The 21374-nt window shown below is 27.5% G+C and overlaps 1 protein-coding gene across 4 annotated transcripts in view; it reads right to left on the reverse strand.

Annotated features, from left to right (window-relative positions):
• Positions 1-21374, reverse strand: part of LOC117172080 (NADP-dependent malic enzyme-like) — a 130007-nt gene that overhangs the window by 92597 nt on the left and 16036 nt on the right. The window contains exon 1 of one of the 4 annotated variants that reach the window (XM_033359836.1): positions 13656-13814. The exons of 1 other annotated variant lie outside the window; for it this stretch is intronic. In XM_033359836.1, the coding sequence (XP_033215727.1) occupies positions 13656-13717 (62 nt within the window). In that variant the 5' untranslated portion in view covers positions 13718-13814. Of the gene's footprint in view, positions 1-13655; positions 13815-21374 lie in introns of those variants that run through there. 2 more of the 4 variants (XM_033359837.1, XM_033359835.1) reach the window with 2 other exon arrangements.

Raw genomic sequence — 21374 nt, forward strand, 5'->3', positions numbered from 1 at the left:
CCCCCTCTCATCATCCTTCATGATTCCCCCTTCTCGACTCGTCTCCAAACTTCCCCTCCAATCACTTCCCTCACATCCCCACCCAAAACTTCCCCTCTCTTATTTTTCTTACTTCCCATCCCGGGAAGTAGGAAACCATAAAAATCAGGAAAAAAATAATACATTTTTACAAGGAATCTGAATTATCATCAGAGATAGTGATGATCTATTAATGGAGATATCTTTCACCAAAAGTAAAATGGAAATCAACACTATCGATCTAAGTTAATTTCTCAAATAACAGAAATTCTTCAACGTCTTTTCAGACTAGATGGAGCCATGGATTAACAAAATCTTTAATTACATTTTTTCTGAAAAAAATCTCCTTCGCTGCGCTGAGAATCGAACCTCAGTTCTAACGATTGCCGGTAAGGTGCTTTTCCCAATAAGCTACTAAAGAGAAGGAAAAAAATTGGTTTGTATAAAAACGTAACACCTTGATAAAGAAAGCGTGTATTATTGAAAAGGGATTCTTCTTTCAATCTCTCTAGTAGCTTAATGGGAAAAATACTCGACTGGCAATCGGAAGATTTGTGGTTCCGTTCCGAGCGGAGCGAAGACGTTTTTCAGAAAAATTTTAATTTTAATAAAAAATCAAATCCTCGAATTAATTTGTAGCTGACAAATTAGGATGGAATTTTAATTTCAAGTCAAAATGTACATCCCCTGTAGATCTGTTGATTCAAATAGCAATTCTGCATATATTGCTTGTCACAGGTGAAACATACGCTGGATAGTGATTAAGGATTCACACATAAACAACTGGAGCCAAATGAAGTCTCTAAGGATCACATATGTTACTTGGAAGGACCTATCCTACATTTCAGTTCGACTCTTCTTAGCGAAATATCTTTTAAATTAATAAAAAATAGATTCAGCGAGAATATTTGTCGATAGAGAATTTGAAAAATATATTTTTTTGAAGTAGCTTCGAATACTAAAAGTGAGCAATGCTTCTTTTAAAATATATAACTAACATATAAACCAATCACATGCTTTAAAGGTGCTTTATAATTTGAAAAACGTAAATATTTTGCTAAAATTTTTGGAAATTGTTTTAAAGATATTTGGTGACGTCTACCTGTCGAATTTGAATTTTGATTTTGGTTAAATAGCGAAATATTATTGCATAGTTTTACATTCTCATCCTAATGAGAAGGTAATGGTTACATATGAAAAATGAGTTTCACGGATTCTATCAAATGTCGACGTTCTGAGGCTCCATGGGTTCGAAAAAATAGTTTTTACGTCGGTGTCAGGCGTCGTTGTAGTCCGTAAACACGGTAACATTTCAAGCAATTATTCGATTGGATTCTCCTTAGGCACAATTTATAAGGATATGGAAAGAAAGGACGAGCTCATTAGCCAGCTTTTTTAAAAAAAATTTCAAAAAGTAAGAGCATTTTGAAGATTTTTGAGCCCACTTTCTTTAATATTTGAAATTTTTTTCGATAAACAAACAATACAAATAATTTTAAGTACAAACAATTTATCCTAATTAGTCTTTTTGATTAAATAAAAACTACTAAAGTTATATCATTTTCAAAATCCAAAAAACCAAACGAAAATGAACATTTGCAGCCAAAAAAAAGCGTGATATGGGACAATGTCAAAAGAAGAAAAACGTTACTTTTTCAAAGCTTTACAAGATTGTCCAAACAACTTTTTAAATTTTGCAAACAAAAAATCGAAAATGCAAATTTTTAACGCAAAAAAGAACTAATGAAAAAACAATAACTCGAATTTGTGGAAAATAAAGCAAGATACGAAAAAATATAGATTGACAAAAATTGTGCACGTAAAAAGGAATTGCAAATTTTCAGGAATTACTTTTTTGTAGGATAAGTAGTTTTTATTTTATCTTTGAAAAACAACATGGAAAATAAAAAAATTATATTTGAGTACAAGGATACAAGCTACGAGAATAAGTCAGATAAAATTTATTGAACCAAAAAAGATTTACAAATTTTTTACGAATATTTTTTTTATAAGCAAGTTAGTTTTTAAAAAATTGTAAACAACTAAGAATAAGATAATAAAATTCAGAATAAAATTTAACGCAAAATAAGAAACAAATATTAAAGTTATCATGATAAATACAATTTAAGCTTATTTTGCAAAATTTACTATCCAATACCAGGCAGAGGTAGATAAAAAATGTATTATATTTAATATAAAAGTGTTGAGCATAATGTAGAAAATTTGATATTTGTGGCAAAATCGAGTGCGAAGCACGAGATACGCGATGATAATGTGTTCGCTAAAGCCGAAAGAGCTTTAACAAATAGAGTTCACAATCGCAAAATTGCAGTTGTCGATTCGTTGATCTTTAATTTTGAAAGGATTGTGAACGAATATGAGAGAAATGCAATGCTCGATCGTGAATATGAGCATGCACAAATGTGAGAAAAATACAAAGTCCGAGCGCGTTGCGCGAGGTACAAACTCGAGTGCGAATGAGAATTTGCCCGCGCGGCGGCAGATTTTTTAACTTGAAATGTAACTGAGAACAGGGTTTTAGTGCCCTAGCCAAAGTGGAATCAATAAAATTGTATCATTTAAGAAAAATAAAAACAAAATAAGTCAGGAAGACGTGTCCTTATTTACTTTAAACCATTTCCCAAAATTCTAACTGAATATTTACTCAAATTATAAAGGCGTCGAATAAAGTATTTAATAATTTGATCACGTGACAGACTTTTGCATTCCATTAAATATTGTTCTGAATCCTCTTTTAAAAACCGAAACTGTAAATCTCGTACTTAGATAAGAATTTGTGGAATTTTAATTAATTACAAACTTTACAGCCTAAAAATCTTTAAAAAAAGGAAAAGGAAACAGCGTGTTTTTCACGAAAATAGGTAAATAATAAGGGAATACATTTTTTGTAAATAAAATAAATGCAGGTACTACTTTGCTTATATTTAAAGTCGAAATGTATTTTACTTCCAACAAAATAGATAGGTGTAACAGGAGCTGCGCGGGGTCTGCGGTCGTCACTCAGGCGAGCTATGTAAACCTGACAGCACCAGGTCATCAAATCATGTCTCCTATTTCATCATTAAGGGCTCATTTAATGCCCCATTGCCGAATTTTTATTCTTCATTTTTTTTAAATATGCATGGTGCTGCCAGCTTTACTTCAAGCCAGCAGCGCCACTCAAGGAATCCGTAAAAAATAATTATGTTAAATTCCCCTTTTTACAGGAATTTCCGGCTCATTTCCGACTCCAGAAATAATTTTAAACCACTGTCCTACCTTCATAATTAAAAAAAGGGCCGCGAAGGGCAAAGGGACAAAAACTTAATATTCGATTTTTCTTCCTAACATTAATAAGGGTCTATTTAGGGCTCATCTTCTATTAAGCTATGGATTTTACCACTTAGCCCTTTTTATAAAATATGCCACGGTGCTGCCAACTTCAAGCCAGCAGCGCTACTGGAGGAATCGGTCAAAAAATGATCATATCAAATTCCACTTTTTCACAGGAATTTCCGGCTCGAGATATCCCTTCGAACCACTGCTCTACTCTCAAAAGTAAAAAAGGGCCACGAAGGGCAAATGTACAAAATATACATTTTTGGATACTCTACCCAGCATTGATAAGGGACTATTTTGGGCTCACTTTCTACCCAACTATGTATTTTATTACTTAGCCCTTTTTATAAAATATGCCACAGTGTTGCCAGCTTTACTTCAAACCAGCAACATCACTGGAAGAATCGGTAAAAAAATTATATATTAAATTCCCCTTTTTGCAGGAATTTCCGGCTCGAAATATCCCTTCGAACCACTGCCCTACCTTCAAAATTAAAAAAGGGCCACGAAGGGCAAAGGTAAAAAATATAATAAAAAAATATAAATATTTTTGGATACTCTACCCAGCATTAATAAGGGACTATTTGGGGCTCACTTTCTATCAAACTATGTTTTTTACAACTTAGCCCTTTTTATAAAATATGCAACAGTGCTCCCAGCTTTACTTAGAGCCAGCAACATCACTGGAAGAATCGGTCAAAAAATTATGTATTAAATTCCATTTTTCACAAGAATTTCCGGCTCATTTCCGACTCAAAATATCCTATCCAACCACTGCCCTTCCTTCAAAATTAAAAAAGGGCCACTATGCTTTACTTTTACAGCTTCAGATGGTTATATTTCTTTCTTATTATTTATACAGTACATTCCTTTGATGAAAATTCTAACAATGATAACCTTTTTTAGCTATTTCTTATCGTTTACGAGATGCTTCATACATATGTTAATTTCGATTTTTTTAAATCCAATTATAGATGCTTGTAATCGTGAAAATCCATAGGATCTAAGGCTCATTTAGGACTCTAGAACAATCATGATAAAAATTAACAAAAAAAAAGTTGTTTATACAAACCTTCCAAAAATGAAATAAATTCAGGTTCATTTAAGGCTCCTACAATATTGTCAACCGGAAGTTCTTTCCCCTTGCATAAATTAGGGCTCATTATGGACTTATGTGGGCCCGTGGTCCCAAATTTAAGAATTTATTGTTATTATTATTCTTAACAATAAAGACCTAAATTTGGAACTACGGGCCCAAATTAGTCCATAATAAACCCTAAATTATTTCAGGGTAAACAATAGATTTAATTGTTTTGTTCACGTATTTTTGCAACGTTTAGATGCCACAATACCATATATAAGAAAAAAAGGGCAATGGAAAAATCGGCCTGCTTCCAGTCAATAATATATTTAAAACATATTTATTTTATTAAAAATCCATAGTTAAATAGGAATTAGGCCCTAAATAGTCCCTTATTAATGCTAGGAAGAGAATTCAAAAATGTATATTTTGTAACTTTACCCTTCGTGGCCCTTTTTTAATTTTGAAGGTAGGGTAGTGGTTCGAAGGGATATCTTGAGCCGGAAATGAGCCGGAAATTCCTGCAAAAAGGGGAATTTGATATAATCATTTTTTAACCGATTCCTCGAATGGTGCTGCTAGTTTGAAGTAAAGCTGGCAACACTGTGGCATATTGTAGAAAAAGGGATACATAGTAAAATCCGCATAGTTGGATGGAAAGTGAGCCCTAAATAGTCCCTTATTAATATTGGAAAGAGAATTCAAAAATGTATATTTTGTAACTTTGCCCTTTGTGGTCATTTTTTAATTTTGAAGGTAGGGCAGTGGTTCGATGGGATATTTCAAGTCGGAAATGAGCCGGAAATTCCTGCAAAAAGGGGAATTTGATATAATCATTTTTTGACCGATTCCTCGAATGGTGCTGCTGGTTTGAAGTAAAGTTGGCAACACTGTGGCATATTTTATAAAAAGGGCTAAGTAGTACAATCCATTGTTAGATAGAATAGAATTCATTTTAGGAAGAAAAATCGAATATTAAGTTTTTGTCCGTTTGCCCTTCGCGGCCCTTTTTCAATTATGAAGGTAGGACAGTGGTTTATAGGGATTCCTGGAGCCGGAAATTCTTCTAAAAAGAAAAATTTCATATAATCATATTTGACCGATTCCTTGAGTGGCGCTGCTGGCTTGAAGTAAAGCTGGCAGCACCATGCATATTTAAGAAAAATCAAGAGACGAAAATTCGGCAATGGGGCATTAAATTAGCCTTTAATTATGAAATAGCAGACATCATGATTTGATGAACTGGTGCTGTCAGGTTTACATAGATACTCAGGCGAGCACTCAGGCGTGAACAAACAAAAGCGGAGCGGGCTATAATGAGTTATTTCCCACTCGCCATCAGCCCCAAAATAGGCGCTATAGTAGAGTTTCGCTGTATATAAATTTTAAATTATCATCCAAAAAGTTAATTTTTAATCTAACAATAAAATATTTAACTAAATGGTTTAATTTTCTACCAAACTTGAAATTTCAAGCCGAAAAGAGGAATATTTTCTAAAAAGCAGTTTAAATTTCAAGCCGAATCTACAAAACAATTGTGTTTTTAACTCTAAAATATAAATTTTTAACAAAAAAATTAATTTTAATGCAAAAGTTACAGTTGAAAGTAAAAATGGCATTTTCAACCAAAAATGTTAATTTTTAACAAAAGATTACATTTTCAACAAAGAATTAAATTTTGTATCAAATACCAACTTTTATCTTCAACCAGCTTCCAACCAACTAGTTAAATTTCCACTAAAAAGTAGACTTTTATTAAAAGATGAATTTGCAATACATAAGGACGAATTTTCTATTCAAAAAGACGAATGTTCAACAAAACAGTTGAATTTACGACAAAAAAAATTGTCAACAAAATTGTTGAATTAAATAAAAGACTTCAATTTTCAAGCAAGAGATTCAATTTAAAAAAAAACAACGACTTTTTAAAAAAATAGTGGAATTTTATACCAAAAAATGAATTTCATATCCAAAAGACGAAATTTTAATAAAACAATTAAATTCTTTACAAAAACAAATTTTTTTTTCGAACGAAAGATGCACTTTCGCCCAAATTGATCACTTTTTGAAAAAATAGTGAAATTTCCTACCAGAAGATATATCTTATATAATAAAAAACAAATGTTCAACAAATATTGAATTTTTGACAACAAAAAAAAAAATTTTAAACAAAAGAAGAATTTTCGACCAGAAAAGATGACTCTTCTTGTAGTACCAAGTAGAATTTCCCACAAAATAATTAAATTTTTAGCTAAATGGTAGAATTATGAACAGAAAGATATGGAATACCTTTCAAATAAAAGTAGTTCGTTTTTCTTATTGGGGTCTATTAATTGAGTGTTATCGTGCCAAGAATCCATTCTCTGAAAAAATAGTTTTTCTATGATTTTAAGAATAAAAACAATATTACTAATGATAATATTAAAAATAAAAAACATTATTTTTAATGAAAATTTTTTAATATAAAAAATATTTTTTTTAACAATGAGCTTTGCAATTTAATTTTTTTGTAATATCGCCTCTTACCAATTTTTGAAAAATGTCTGAATATTAATAAGTGATAGCTTATTTTTTCGAAAAAAGTGTTTTCAACAACTCTACTGTTTCCAATTTTGAAACAAAATTTTTTAATGTCTGCAATCGTTTAAACCATTTGTTTAACCATTTGTTTTTTTAAACTGGAAACAGTATAGTTGCACGGAATATTACCCGGGAAAAAATTCGCCAAGATTAATTAAAATTCAATCAATTGTTAATTTTTTTAAATTTATTTTTTCGTTTAAAAAATAGATGTTTTTTTTAACGAATAATTTTTTTATTATTTTTAAGCCGCGGAATATGCTAAATGTGGTGTCAAATTTAATTTTTTTTTATTTGAAGATAAATGTTTCCTTTTTCTAAGAGTTACACTACTTGTTGATCCGTCAAACAAAAGAATTATACATTTACCTTGAATAATCAGTTCCTCAGAATATTTTTTTTTTCAAATTACGACATTTTTATATTTCAGTTCCGCAAGCCTATAAAATTGACAACCACCTCGACTCAACTCGACGTTGACGCAAATTGTTTTTTTGCTTTTATGTCATTTAGTACAAGGACCCGGTCCAGTACCCGGTGCTTTTATAGTTTTAATGGCCTTTATCCAATTTGAACTCGTATTGGCAAAAACGATTAAGAATTAGACAATGTAAATTGTAGAGTGGTTTGAAATTTATTTCGTATAATGCAATATGCTCAGGTGTGAAATGGAATGAGTGTCGAAATAATAGCAGATCTCATTAATAAATTTGTACCAATTACGATTCGGTTGTAAAAGAGTAATAATTCTGAATCCAATTCAACAATGTAGAAAATTATATTCCTATTTGCTGAAACTTGTTGACCCAGCTTAATACGATAATTTATTCATATGAAAAAAATTTTTGGATGGTATAAACATTCTTTGATTTTTACGTCCGGAAAACAACAATGATAATAATAATAAATAAATAATAATATAACGAAATAATAATAAAAAATAACAAATAAAGTATTCCTTTTCTTTTTTGAAAAATTGTCACGAGATTCAGTTTGCTCCTGACTTTAAACTTTACGAATTTTTTGCATCATCAATTTAGTAAATCTAAATTTCCAAAGAAGGACTTTTATTTCGTGACAAAATTTATTTGTGCATATTTTTGAAAATTGAAATATTATTCCTAAAAGAGATAATTTTATGTGTAAATGAATTTTTAATGTTGGGATATAATTATGCCCTTGAAATTTTGTTATCAAACTATAATTTATCAGCTTTTAATACAAACTAGGATTTTTTTAATTTTACAGAATTTTAAACAATTCTAGGAAAACTTTGAATTGTTTCTAATGATATTTAGGACTCTTCATTGACTTTTCTATTTTTCTGAATGCAATTTTTTTCTGCGAAATTAGAATTATTTTAAAAGATATTAAGTAGTTTTGAAAAAATTAAATAATAATCTAAAATTTTAAAATATTCCAATTGTTTTATTTATTTATTCATTCAACAGTGTAGGGCAATGTTATTAAATGTAATTTGCATTGCAATGCAATGTAAATTTGTAGAAAAATGTATATTTTTGAAGATTTCTAAATAAAATTTTGCAGACTTTTAAGAATTTTAAAAGTTTGCAAGATAATACAAAACTTCTGTTAAGATTCGTGGGAAAATTTGCAATAATTATTTTTCTTGAAAAATTAATTTTAGAAAGATATTTTTAAATATTTCAGAAGATTTTAAAAATTTGTCAAACAAATATAGAAAATTTAAAGGCAATTTTTTAACTTTGCAGATTGAAAAAAAGGTTAGAAAGAATCTTAATTATTTTTGAGGATATTTAGAATTTGAAAGTTTTGGAGAGATTAAGAAATAATATAAAATAAAATAATAAAATATACGGAATGTTTTAAAAATCTTCAAAAATAGAAATTTTGTTTTAGACTGTTTGTGAACATATTTTGAAGTATATTAAGAATTTGTAAAGGTTTCAAGAAAATAAAACACTTTTCTTAAGATTCGTTGAATTTGGTGTTTTCCGGACGAATTAAAATGTTATTATCAAAGATTAAGACCGGTTTCGATTGAAATATGAACTGATACATTTTTTGTTGAGAATACATATATTTTTTGTGACAATTGATATCTTTGTTTAAAAATATAACTATTTCGTTGAAAAATCGTATTTTTCTGTGGAAAATTAACCACTTGCTTGAAAATTTAACTATTTAATTTTAAATTAATTTTCTTTGTAGAAAATTCATCTATTTCATTATCAATTCCTTGTTTAGTTTAAAAATAAATTTTTTTGATTGAAAGTTCATATATTCAGTGTACAAGATTAAACTCTTTGAAGAAAATTTGTCTGTTGTAAAATTGCAATGTTTTTTTTAATAAAAATGCATATGGCTAAAAACGAATCCTTTTTACTTGAGGATTCAAGTTTTTTACTGAAAATTCGTTTTTTTCTTGGATGAGTTTAGTTTTATTTCATCGAAAACAAAAATCTTTTTTTCATTAAAATATCAACTGTTACATTTTTTGTAATTCATTTTTTTGGTTGAAGATTCATAAATATATTTTTTTGTTGAAAATGTAACTATTTCGTTGAAAATTTGCCTTTTTTGTCAGTTAATTAACCTTTTTGATAGAAAATCCATCTATTTGATTGAGATTTGACATATCTGAAATCTTAAAAATATGTTTTTGAATTTTCTAAACAATCTTAGAAAAATCATATTCATTTAATTTTAAAAAGAAACTGATAATACTTATTTCCTAGTTCTCAAACTTCAGAATATAATTCTGGATTGAATTTAATTGTCCTACAATTTTTAACAAATAAATAGTTATCCAAAATTTTTATTTTGTATTTAAAATGATTTTTTTCCTCAAAGTGAAAAACTACTTGTGCACGCGGCCCGTTTGACGATGGTAGTCCTTTTATAAATTTATAATTTACAAAATAACAAATGTTTCTTAAATTTATTTATGGTTATGATTTATATTATGGGAAGGAATATTGGATCCTTTGAGAAGGGCCTTGGATTTTATTCTCTGATTTTATGATTTCCTCATTGCTCATGCTAAAGTGGATAATTGCAAATAATATTCAACGAACAAAGAGTGACGTAACATGGTATTTGTCACAACAGCTTTTTGCCAAGACGTCATTTGTAAAGCTGAAGCTAATTAAATTACATATTTCAATGTTATGTTAATTAATGCATTATTGGTTATATAACATGCTGAATTCAATTTTATATTTGCAAAGTGAAAATCTTTCATTGATGAATAACAAATTTTGAACCGGTTTATGATATTTGATATAATTAGTATCATTATTTAACGTATAATTTCATTTAAGAGAGTATTATTTAATCAATGCTAACTTTTCCTATTAGTGCCTTTAAAATCTTCAATTTGAAGAAAAAAGGGTGGCAATTTTTTCGAAAAAAAAAATTCCCAGTCATTTCCGTGCTCGTCAAAAATCCAATCAATGATAATTAAAAAATTCAAACTTTTAATGTTGAAAATTTCTTCATTTTGAGTAATCAAAACTGAACCGCAAATTAAAGCAATTTTCGGTTTTGAATTTTAAACTTTTATAATTGAAGCTTAGTAGATTTTTTTTGAATTTTTTAACTTTTATAAATAGTAACATCATAGCAATAAATCAATAAAAATTAAAAAAATAAAATAAGGGGACCCAAATTTCCCTCTTTCAACTCACAAAAAAAGATCGAAAATAAAATGTTCCTCCTTTCAACTCAATTAAAATGTTTGATAGAAAAAATGGCCTTTTCCAATTCAGAAAAAAATCAAAATTTAATTCCTAATAACTTAATAAAAATGATGAAAATAAAGAAAAAGCCTCTTTCAGTTCTTAAAAAATTGAAAACTAAAAATTTCCTCCCTTCCAAATAAATAAAAATATTAAAAATAAAAAATTATCTTTCCTATTCAGAAGAACTCGAAATAAAAAATGTCTTCACTTCAATTCGATGTTAATAAAAATAACTCTCTTCCGATTCAGAAAAAGAATTGAAAATAAAATGTTACATTCTTCAATATTATAAAACTATTGATCAGAAAAAATTGCATTCTTCCAATTAAACACATTTTTTTTTAACTTTCCCGCCTTCCAACTAAATAAAAAGGTTAAAAATAAAAAATTCCTCTTTCAATTCATAAAAACATGCGAAATAACAAATTATACCCGTAAACTCAATCAAAATGTTTAAAAGAAAAAAGCATTTTCCAATTCAGAAAAACAAAATTTCCTTCCTTCGACTTAATGAGAGAATAAAAAAGAAAAATTATCCTTCTTCCAATTCATAAAATATTGAAAACCACCATTTTCTCCTATCCAACCCGATAATAAAATAATAAAACAATTTAAAAAAGGCTTTAATTAGGAATCTATTAATTCCGAATTATTTAAAAATTGAAAATAGTTTTAAAAGTTTTTAAGTTTAGAGTCCACAGATAGTGCCCGAATACGACGAATTATGTTTTTAAGCTGATAAAATTTCAAAGAAAGCTGACAAGCCTGACTTTGCATTAAGTGTTTCAATTTGTTTATAAATAAACAAATATGACGAAAAAATGGGTTTTTTATATTTAAATTTCACGTTGCTGATGAATATTATAAAAATAATTATTGTTTAACAATTATTGTTATAATCGGCTACGTTTCATAGATTTACACTAGAAAAACATATTCTATAATAATACAGAAAAAATTGTTAAGAAAAAATGAATTGTTTAAAATGTGTTTTTTAACATTTTTAATCATTTAACGTTCTTTAAAGTTATATTGCAAGAAATTTGGATGAAAATAATAGCATAAAAAATTTCTCCTAAGAATATATTTTTTAATATTATAAAAAAAATTTAATAACCAAATGAATTATTCAGGCGTTTGTCGACAGATAAATTCGATTTTTCGATGTCCGTTTTTGATCTTCATATTTGTCCGCTTTATGTTAGTTTTTTATAATTTCATCAAAATTTATAATTTGCTGATAAATATGATAATTTTTTTAACCAAAATTAACCAACAAATGCATGTTAGGGGCATTTGACAACGGATTTTTGTTTTTTTATGTCAGTCCATTTAAATGGAAACTTGGTGATAATTTCGTCATTATTTATAATTTGTATGATGCTTTTAAACAAATTTAATAAACAAAAGAATTAATCGGGCATCTATAGACTCCATTAATGCATTCGTTTAAAAAAATTATGTAATTTATCAACTGAGTATACGTGCTGATAAAATTATCATCGACTTCCCGACTAAAATTACTGACATTGAAAATAATCATTTTTCCGTAAAAAAAGGCGAAAAGTGCATATTTTAACTGAATTTGAAGAAAAAATAACATAAAAAGAATCAAAAAATTATTGATGCTTCTGAAATTATCGTGATTTTTCTTAGTAAAATAACTAATATAAAAAAACTATTTTTTTCATCGACAAATATATTTGTTTATTAAATTCGTTTAGGGAAGGCAAAAAATTTATCAACTACGTATGAGCGTTAATGAAATTATCATCGATTTCCCAATTAAAAGGGCTGACATGGGAAAAAACTAATTTGTCTGCCACTAGGTTCGCGAATAATGAATTTGTTTATTAAATTTATTTAAAGACTTGAAAGTTATCAACTAATTATGAATGTTGCTAAAATGATCATAGACTTTCCAATTAAAAGGATTGGAGTGAATAGAAAACGAATTTTCCGTCGACAAATGCTCGAATAATGCATTTGTTTATTATATCTGTTTTAGAAAATCATACAATTTATCAACAAATGTTAAAATTTGCTAACATTATCATGAGGTTCCTAATTTAAAATAAAATAACATAAAATAAAGAGTATTATCGTCGACAATTGCCTAAATAATGCATTAGTTTATTAGGTTGGGTTAAAAAAATCATAAAATTTATCCACAAATTATGAACGATGCTAAAAGTATCATAAAATTTCCATTTAAAAGGGAATTACATTTTAAAAAACAATGAATTTTTTCTTTCGACAAATGTCCGCATAATGCAATTGCAATTAAATTTGTTACCAAATTATAAAATTTATTTAAAAATTGGGAATTTTGCTTAAATTATTATAAAAAAAACTGATATCAAAACTGAAAAACATGAAAATCAAAAACTGACATAGAAAAAAAAACGAAAATTTCCATCGACAAATGCAAGAATAATTTGTTTACAACATTTGTTTATAATATTAAAAATAATTATCTTAAGAAAAAATTTCTTTATTTTAATATTGTTTTCATCCAAATATCGTGTAATATAACTTGTAAAGATGAAAATTTATAAAAAATTATAGAAAACAAAAAATAATTTGTGTATTGAATTATGATGGAATATCTTCAAGTGAAGTAAATCCATAGAAAAAATTGCCATTTTTGTCATCAATTTTTTTATTTATTAAAAATTAAAAAAATAGATAAAAATCATATTCGACAACATTCATTGAAATTATATCAGCTTTTTAAAAAAATTTGGTGTCAAATCCCTTAATACATGTGGGCTTTACGTTATTTTAAACTAAAAAAAGAATTTCTTTCCATTGTAGCACGTGCAGATGACAGTTGATAATAAAGTTGTCTTTACAATGATACGAGTCACTTGATGCAATTGAGATAATTGAATTGAAGTCGTACAACTTACAGATGTAATGACTTGAAGTGAGGCAGGCAATTGTAGATTGTTGCAAGGTGGCCTTTAAACATTTTCCGGAAAATGTTTAACGTACAAAGAACAAAATATTTGTTTATCGCACTTAATATTCTATTATCCACTTAAGAAGCAAACTCAAACAAAAAGGGCACTTGCTCATTTCATGAACTCAATTTTCTTTATTTAGCTTCTGCCTAAAAATGTATTATCATGATAAATTAAAAAAAACATATTGTTAAATTTAGTAAAATTTAAAACATAAAAAGCGGAGAATCTAAATATTCATATAATTAAAATAATTTCTTGAAAGATAATTATTTCCGAAGTAAGAAATTAAGACGAGGATTTAAATTTCGCAATATCTACTTTATTTATTTAAATTTATTTATTAGAAATTGTAATACATTATTTAAATGCAGTTTTAAACAATATTTTTTTGTCACATGGCGGTTCCGAATTATGCACAACTGTTGATCTTTCGCGTGCGAGAAATTATTCTAAAATGAGAAAGAGTAGGATAATAGGAGCCTATTGCACGGGGAGGGGTTTGGGTATGACAATGGTGTACTTGTTGATAAGATTGCACTCACAGTCCGTATCTATAGTTATGCCAGCACAATAGCTACCTTGAACTTGATTATTTTATATCATAGAAACTTTATACCTAGTATCTTTTCATCGTAAGTGTAATTTAATCAATGTTATGTAAAAGAGATGAAGGGCGATTGATTATTCGATTAATCGATTACATATAAATATAAATATAATTGTGAAAGTCAAACGTTGAAAAAACCTTTTTTTCATTGTTGACAGAAGTCAGTGTGCAAAATTCATTTCTCAATAATATTTTGCCCCATTAAATTTTTTTTTAATCACCCATACTCTAATTCAGGAAAATCTATCTCTCAATTATATTTTACGAAATTTCCAGCGTTAAAAAAACTTTTTCATAGTCGGCCATTCTCTAACTCGAAAAAATTTATCTCTTATTTATATTTTATCCCAAATCCAGTATTAAAAAAAAAAACCTGTTTATAATTTGGCCATACCCTAATTCAACAAGATCAGCCTCTCAATTATATTTTATCCCATTTCCAGTATTAAAAAAAACACCTTGTTATAGTTGGTCATACATAAACTAGGCAAAGTCTTTCTATCAATTATTATATTTGAACTCATTTTCAGTATTATAGAAAAACATCCGTTTATAATTGGCCGTATGCCAACTCAGCGAAATCTATTTCTTATTTATATTTGACCCCATTTCTTTCAAAATACGGCGCTTTCATAAGTAGCCATTCCCTAATTCAGCAAAAGCTAACACACAATGATATTTTACCACGTTTCCAGAATTAAAGAAACACTTGTTTATAGTTGGCCATAACCTAACTGGGAAAAAGGTACCTCATAAGATGTCATGCAAAAGTGATGAAGGGCAATTGATTATTCGATTAACTATTGAAATGTGGGTAATGATAGTGCGAGTGACATAGGAAAATTAATTCCTCAGGTCAAAATTTAAAATATTAACTAATTTTTATTATATGATAACAATTTAATAATAGATTTTCTTAATCATCAGTTTACAGTTGGCCATGCCATAACTCGAAAAGATGTGGCTCTCATTTATATTTGAACCCACTTTGAGTATTTAAAGAAACCACCCGTTTACAGTTGGACATACCCTGACTCAGAAGAATCGAAATCTAAAGTAGATTTACTGTTATTTCCATCATTAAAAAAAAACTTGCTTATAGTTGACAATACACTAAATTGAAAAAATCTATACATATAATTTATATTTAAACCCATTTCCAGTATTTACAGAGAATCACCTGTTTAACGTGGGCCAAAAACAAAGTGGGCCAAATCTTCCGAACAATTATATTTAAACCCATTTCCAGCATTACAATAAAAACCATTCGTTTATAATCAGTCATGCCACAACTTAGCCAAATATACTTCTGATTTATATTTGAACCCTTTTTCAGTAATTAAAAATAACACCCTTTTATAGTTGGCCATACCCCAACTCTGAAAAAACTACTTTTCAATTACATTTAAAGCTGAATTGAAACCTTAAATCGGAAAAATCTGTCTCTTATTTAAATTTGATCCCATTTCAAGTAATTAAAAAAATACCCGTTTAAGTTGGTCATATCCCAACTCTGCAAAATCTAATTCTCAATTATACGTGGCCTCCAGTTTCAATCTTTTAAACCACCAGTTTAAAGGTAACCATACCGTAAGTCAGAAAAATCTATCTCTCAATTGTATTAATCACCATTTCTATACATATAAATGATATTTGAACCCATATCCAATATCTAAAGAAAATCAGCCGTTTACCGCTGACCAAACACAAAATAGGCCAAATCTTCCGATTGATTATATTTAAACCCATTTCCAGCATTACAATAAAAACCACCCGTTCATAATTAGTCATATCCCAACTCATCGATATAAACTTCTATCAAATATATTTGATCCCGTCTCCAGTAATTGAAAATAACACCCTTTTATACTTGGTCATACCCCAAATCTGAAAAATCGACTTCTCAATTATACTTGACCCCAATTTCATTCTTTTAAACCACCCTTTTATAATTAACCATATCCTAAGGCAGCAAAATCTAACTCTCAATTATAATAAACCCCATTTCCAGTATAAAAAAAACCGCTTGTTTATAGTTGGCCATAACGTAACTCGGAAAAATCTACCTCTTATTTACATTTGATCTTATTTTAAGTAATTAAAAAGAACACCCGTTTATAGTTAAACATACCTTAATTCTGCCAATCTACTTCCATTCTATTCTACCTACTTGCCAATTCCATTTTTTTAAACCACCCATTTATAGGTAACCATACCTGAAGTCAACAAAACCTACCTCTCAATTATATTTAACCCCATTTCCAGTATACAAAAAACACTTATTTATAGGTGGCCATAACGGAACTCTAAAAAATCTACTTCTTATTTAAATTTGATCCCATTTCAAGTAATTGAAAAGAACACTCATTTACATATGAAAAATTAAAAATTCCATTTTCAATCGCTACACGAATCCAATTTTCAAAAACCTGCCAAACTTTGACTTCAAAATTCTTGGATGATTTACCCGGAATTGGTTAACCTTTTTAGATCAAAATTTATTTAATTTATTTCAAAAACTCTATCTCAGGAGTACGCTTTTACTTTTTATTTAAACTGAATATTAAAATTTTTATTGCAATCTGCGATTTGGATTTTACAGAATTTATTTTCGCTCTCCTGAAAAATTCCGATTTTGTTGGTTATCCAGTTTTGTTTGTAGCTAACCATACCTCAACTCTGCAAAACTAACTTCAGATTTATATTTGACCCCATTTCCAGTATTTAAACAAACCACATATTTATAGTCAGCCATACACAAACTGGGCAAAATCTTCACATAAATTATGTTTGAACCGATTTCCAGTACTTGAAAAAAATACCAGCATATAGTTGGCCATATATTAATTCAGCATAATCTGCCCCTCAATTGTATTTTACCCCATTTCCAGTATCCCACTTCCAGTATATAAAAAAAACAATTGTTTATAAATGGCTGTACCATAACTTGAATTTTTCAAATTCAAAACAACATTGGTCATTTTTAGTCACTTTTTTGGGTTTAACTATCAACTTTTTTCAAGAAAATTAGGAAAATTTAGCAAATTATAATTGCTTATATTTTTAAAAATATTTTTCGATGGTATAAATTTGATTGAGAAACATTATAGGAACAAAATTTCAAACTATGGCTTCAAAATAGTTTTTTTTAAAGAGGAAATGATTGAAGACGTTAACCTTGGAATTTGTTTTCTCTATAATAACCAACTAAACATTTTTTCCAAATTCAATGCTACATGCTTTTTTATTGCTGAGTGCTTCTTAATTATCAAAGATACAGTGATAATCTTATTTTTTAGAAACAAAAATTAGATAAATGGAAACATGATAAACACTTTAACTGTGTCATTTAATACAAATGAAAATTTACATAATTAAGTTAAATTCTTAACCTTAAATTCCTTTTATCTATTCAATATTTCATTTTGAACGTTATAGATCAGCAAACCTCTATCGGAAAACGTTTAGGGCAAAGTAGAAGATGGATTTTGGTAATATGGTTCTTGAGGTAATGAGGTAGATATGAAAAAGCGGTAGATTTTTGTAGAAAAAACTACATTATTGCGTTACTAGCCAATATAATGAAAAAATGTTAAAAGTTGTAAATTCTAAAAAAAGGTACATAATTGTGCAATACTTAATTAAGTTTCTCATTTTAGTCATTCTGATCAGTTCTATCGTACTGATAAGTTTGACAAATTAAAAATAAGGCATTAAATCAAATTTTCTGTGAAAAAGAACGCCTTTTAACTCCGCTGGTATTTGCGCCCAGGACCTTTCGAGTGAAAATACTTTTTTTCGCAGAAAATTTGATTTAATGCGAATCTGATATAGTTTTCTCTGACCATTAATATTCAGACCAGAATCTTAATCTTATAATATTTGTAATATCGAATCTTTTGTAATCATACTAAAACAATTTCAAATTAAAATTAGAAATTTATATTTTATTTACTTATTTCGACCAGAAAAAATTAATCTTTGATCCTAAAGGACGATTTTTCCACAAAAAAGCTGATTTTTCAATTTTTCAAAATGATCAAGAAACGAGTTTAATTTTCAATGTAATATCTAATTAAATTTTCATCAAAAGAATTGAATTTTAAACCTACAAAGATGAATTTTAAAAAAGGCGATTTTTTAATTTTTTTTGCATTAAATATTATTTATTTATTCATTAAAAAGGAGGAATGTTTAAAAAAACACTTAAAATTACAACCAAAAAAATACTTTTGTAAAATACTTAAATTCCCAACATAATAATTTAAAATTAAAACAAATATTGAAATTTTCAAAAAAAAAAAAAAAAAAAGAAAAAAAAGATAAAGCGTCAAAGAGAAACAATTGAATTTGAAATAAAAAAATGAATTCTCAACGAAAAATATAACAGTTGATAATTTAAAAAACAAACAAAAAACGAGTTTTTAACTAAAAAGATGAATCTTGAACCAACAAAATGTTTATTTAATAAAGTAGTTCAACTTTTAACACATAGTTGAATTTTTATCTGAAATTATGAATATTCAACAAATAATTTAATAATAGATATCTCCGGACAAAAAAATTTTAATTTTAAATTAAAAAAGTTCAGTTCAACCAAAAAAGAGGATTTTGTTAAAGAACATAGTAATTTCTACCATAAGCGATGCACTTTTAAAACCGTAAGGACGAATTGAAAAAAATAATAATTGAATTTTCAACCCAAAAAAGATTTTAGTTGAATTTTTAACACCAAAATATGAATTATCAACAAAAAACTTAATTTGTAATTAACATACTTGAATTTTCAGTATTAATTTTTAACCAAATACTGGAATTTTCTACTCACAAAGATGAATATTTAACCAGATAATGCTATTTTCATATAAAAAAGAATAAATTTTAACGGAAAACAGTTGAATTAATAAAAAAAATAGATTAATTTTCAAATAAAATTAAGAATCTTTAACAAATAAAGGATTTTTTTAGCAAAGTTGTTCAGCCTTCAATCAAGTAATTCAATTTTCAACGAGAAAGTATTAATTTTCAATGAATAATGTGACAGTAGATATTTAAAAAAAATATTATTTTAGATAAAAACTGCTGAATTCAAACAAAAGAGAAGAATTCGTAAACAAAATAGTTGAATCCTCAACCAAAGAAGATTAATTTTTTGCAACGAAACAGTTGAATTTTCAACCAAGAAATATGACATTTCTACCGAAGGTAATAAATTTTTAAACCGAAAAGACAGTTTTTCAAGAAAATAGTTTAATTTTCAGTCAAAAAGGTTTTGGTTGTATTTTCGAAATAAAATTATGAATTTTCAACAAAATTAATTTTTTACTGCAAGAGTTGGATTTTTAACACAAAACGAGGAATTTTTAAACTAATAGGATAAACTTTTAATAAAATATGTAGTTGCATTTGTAATGATAAAAAATACAAATTGAATTTTTCACACCAAAATATGATTTTTCAACAAGAGTTGCATTCTCCAAAAAAAGAATGACTTTTTATTAAAATTGCTGAGTTTGCAATCAAATAATGAAATTTTGAAATAAAAATTATGATCGTCAGGAGGAAGCAATCGAAAAAATAAATAAAAATGAAAAGCAAATAAGTAATAACAAGAATATTATATCCGGGTGGCTGGGCTGTAAACTTAATTTTTTAAATTACCTCCATTTTAAATTCCAGTTTTGATATACATTTTTTTAAACAATTCAGTTTAAATATAATACATATTTTTAATTAAACATGTTTATTTCTATAAAGGAAATTCCTTTTGGATCCAATTCTCCCACATGACGTCCGAATGTATCATTAGGGAAATCCGGCTCTAAATGCACAGATGTTATACGATTCAGAGTAACGGGTAAATTCAGAAAATTACGAATAATTCTGATATCTCTTATAACCAGCGGACCATGAAATGAAGGCATCGGTCTATTTTCAAGTGCCAGAAAACCGCAAATCTATAGCAAGAATTGCTTTTCGCGTAAAAACCAAGATTAAGAATAATTTTTTCTCCTCTCGAAAAGATTCGATATAATAAAGCGACAAAATTACATCTTTGTTTATTCTCTGTGGGTCAATTTAATGAATTGAGAATATAAAATTAGTTCTTTTGAAAAAAATCCACTGTCAATTTCAGGAATATTAACGGATGGCCAGTATCGGGCCCATAACCTATTGACCTATTAAAAATCAGCCTTAACTTTTGCAGAATCATAGTTTTGTTCAGAATACAAATAAAAATATTTTTAAAGGAACTTTGTAAATATTATAAAATTTTGAGTTGCAAATCAAATTCCAATTCTTAAGGTATTGTTTACATTAACTTAATTCTTTGCAGGGGATAGGAAAAAATAATGTATTGATTTAGTATTTTTAAAAAGTTATCTTTGGGATTTTATCTTTCTCTAAAAAATATATGCGCATACTAAGCCCGATTTTTGTTGTCTCAAGTAGCTTTTAATTTAAAATATAAAATTAACCTTATAAATTCCTTGTTTACTATCTTTAATCTAAAATAATAGAAAATAAAAGCTAGGTAAACATTTATAATAACTGATGAAAAAAGATATCTTAACTACTGATGATCTTTTATTAGCAATATTAAATTAAGACGAAAAACATAGTTTAAAGGAAAATTGTTTAAGATTGTAAATCTCCATTTTAAGCTAATGTTTTTTTACAAATAAAAAATTTCCAGTGAAAATTGGAGGATGCCCTACAATTGTTCAAAAAATTTTAATCTTTAAAATCCAATTCTTTGCTACTAAAAATACCGATTTCCGCTATGTATGCCAAAAATACTACTATGTTAAATTTAGTTTCAAACGATTTACATCGCTAATATTTCAAGTAAAAATGCTTCTCTCTCAAAAAGAACAAAAAAATAGATGAATTTCCAACAGCGCTCAGTTTTTAACCAAAAACATTTTAACTTTAAACCAAAAACACTTGAATTCAATAAAAAAATATTTAACTTTTATTCCGAAAACAGTTCAATTCAACCAAGAAAGACGTATTTTCAACAAATTAGTTGAATCCTCAATTTAAAAAAATTA

Source organism: Belonocnema kinseyi, chromosome 4, assembly GCF_010883055.1.
Source record: "Belonocnema kinseyi isolate 2016_QV_RU_SX_M_011 chromosome 4, B_treatae_v1, whole genome shotgun sequence".
Taxonomy (NCBI): Eukaryota; Metazoa; Arthropoda; class Insecta; order Hymenoptera; family Cynipidae; genus Belonocnema; species Belonocnema kinseyi.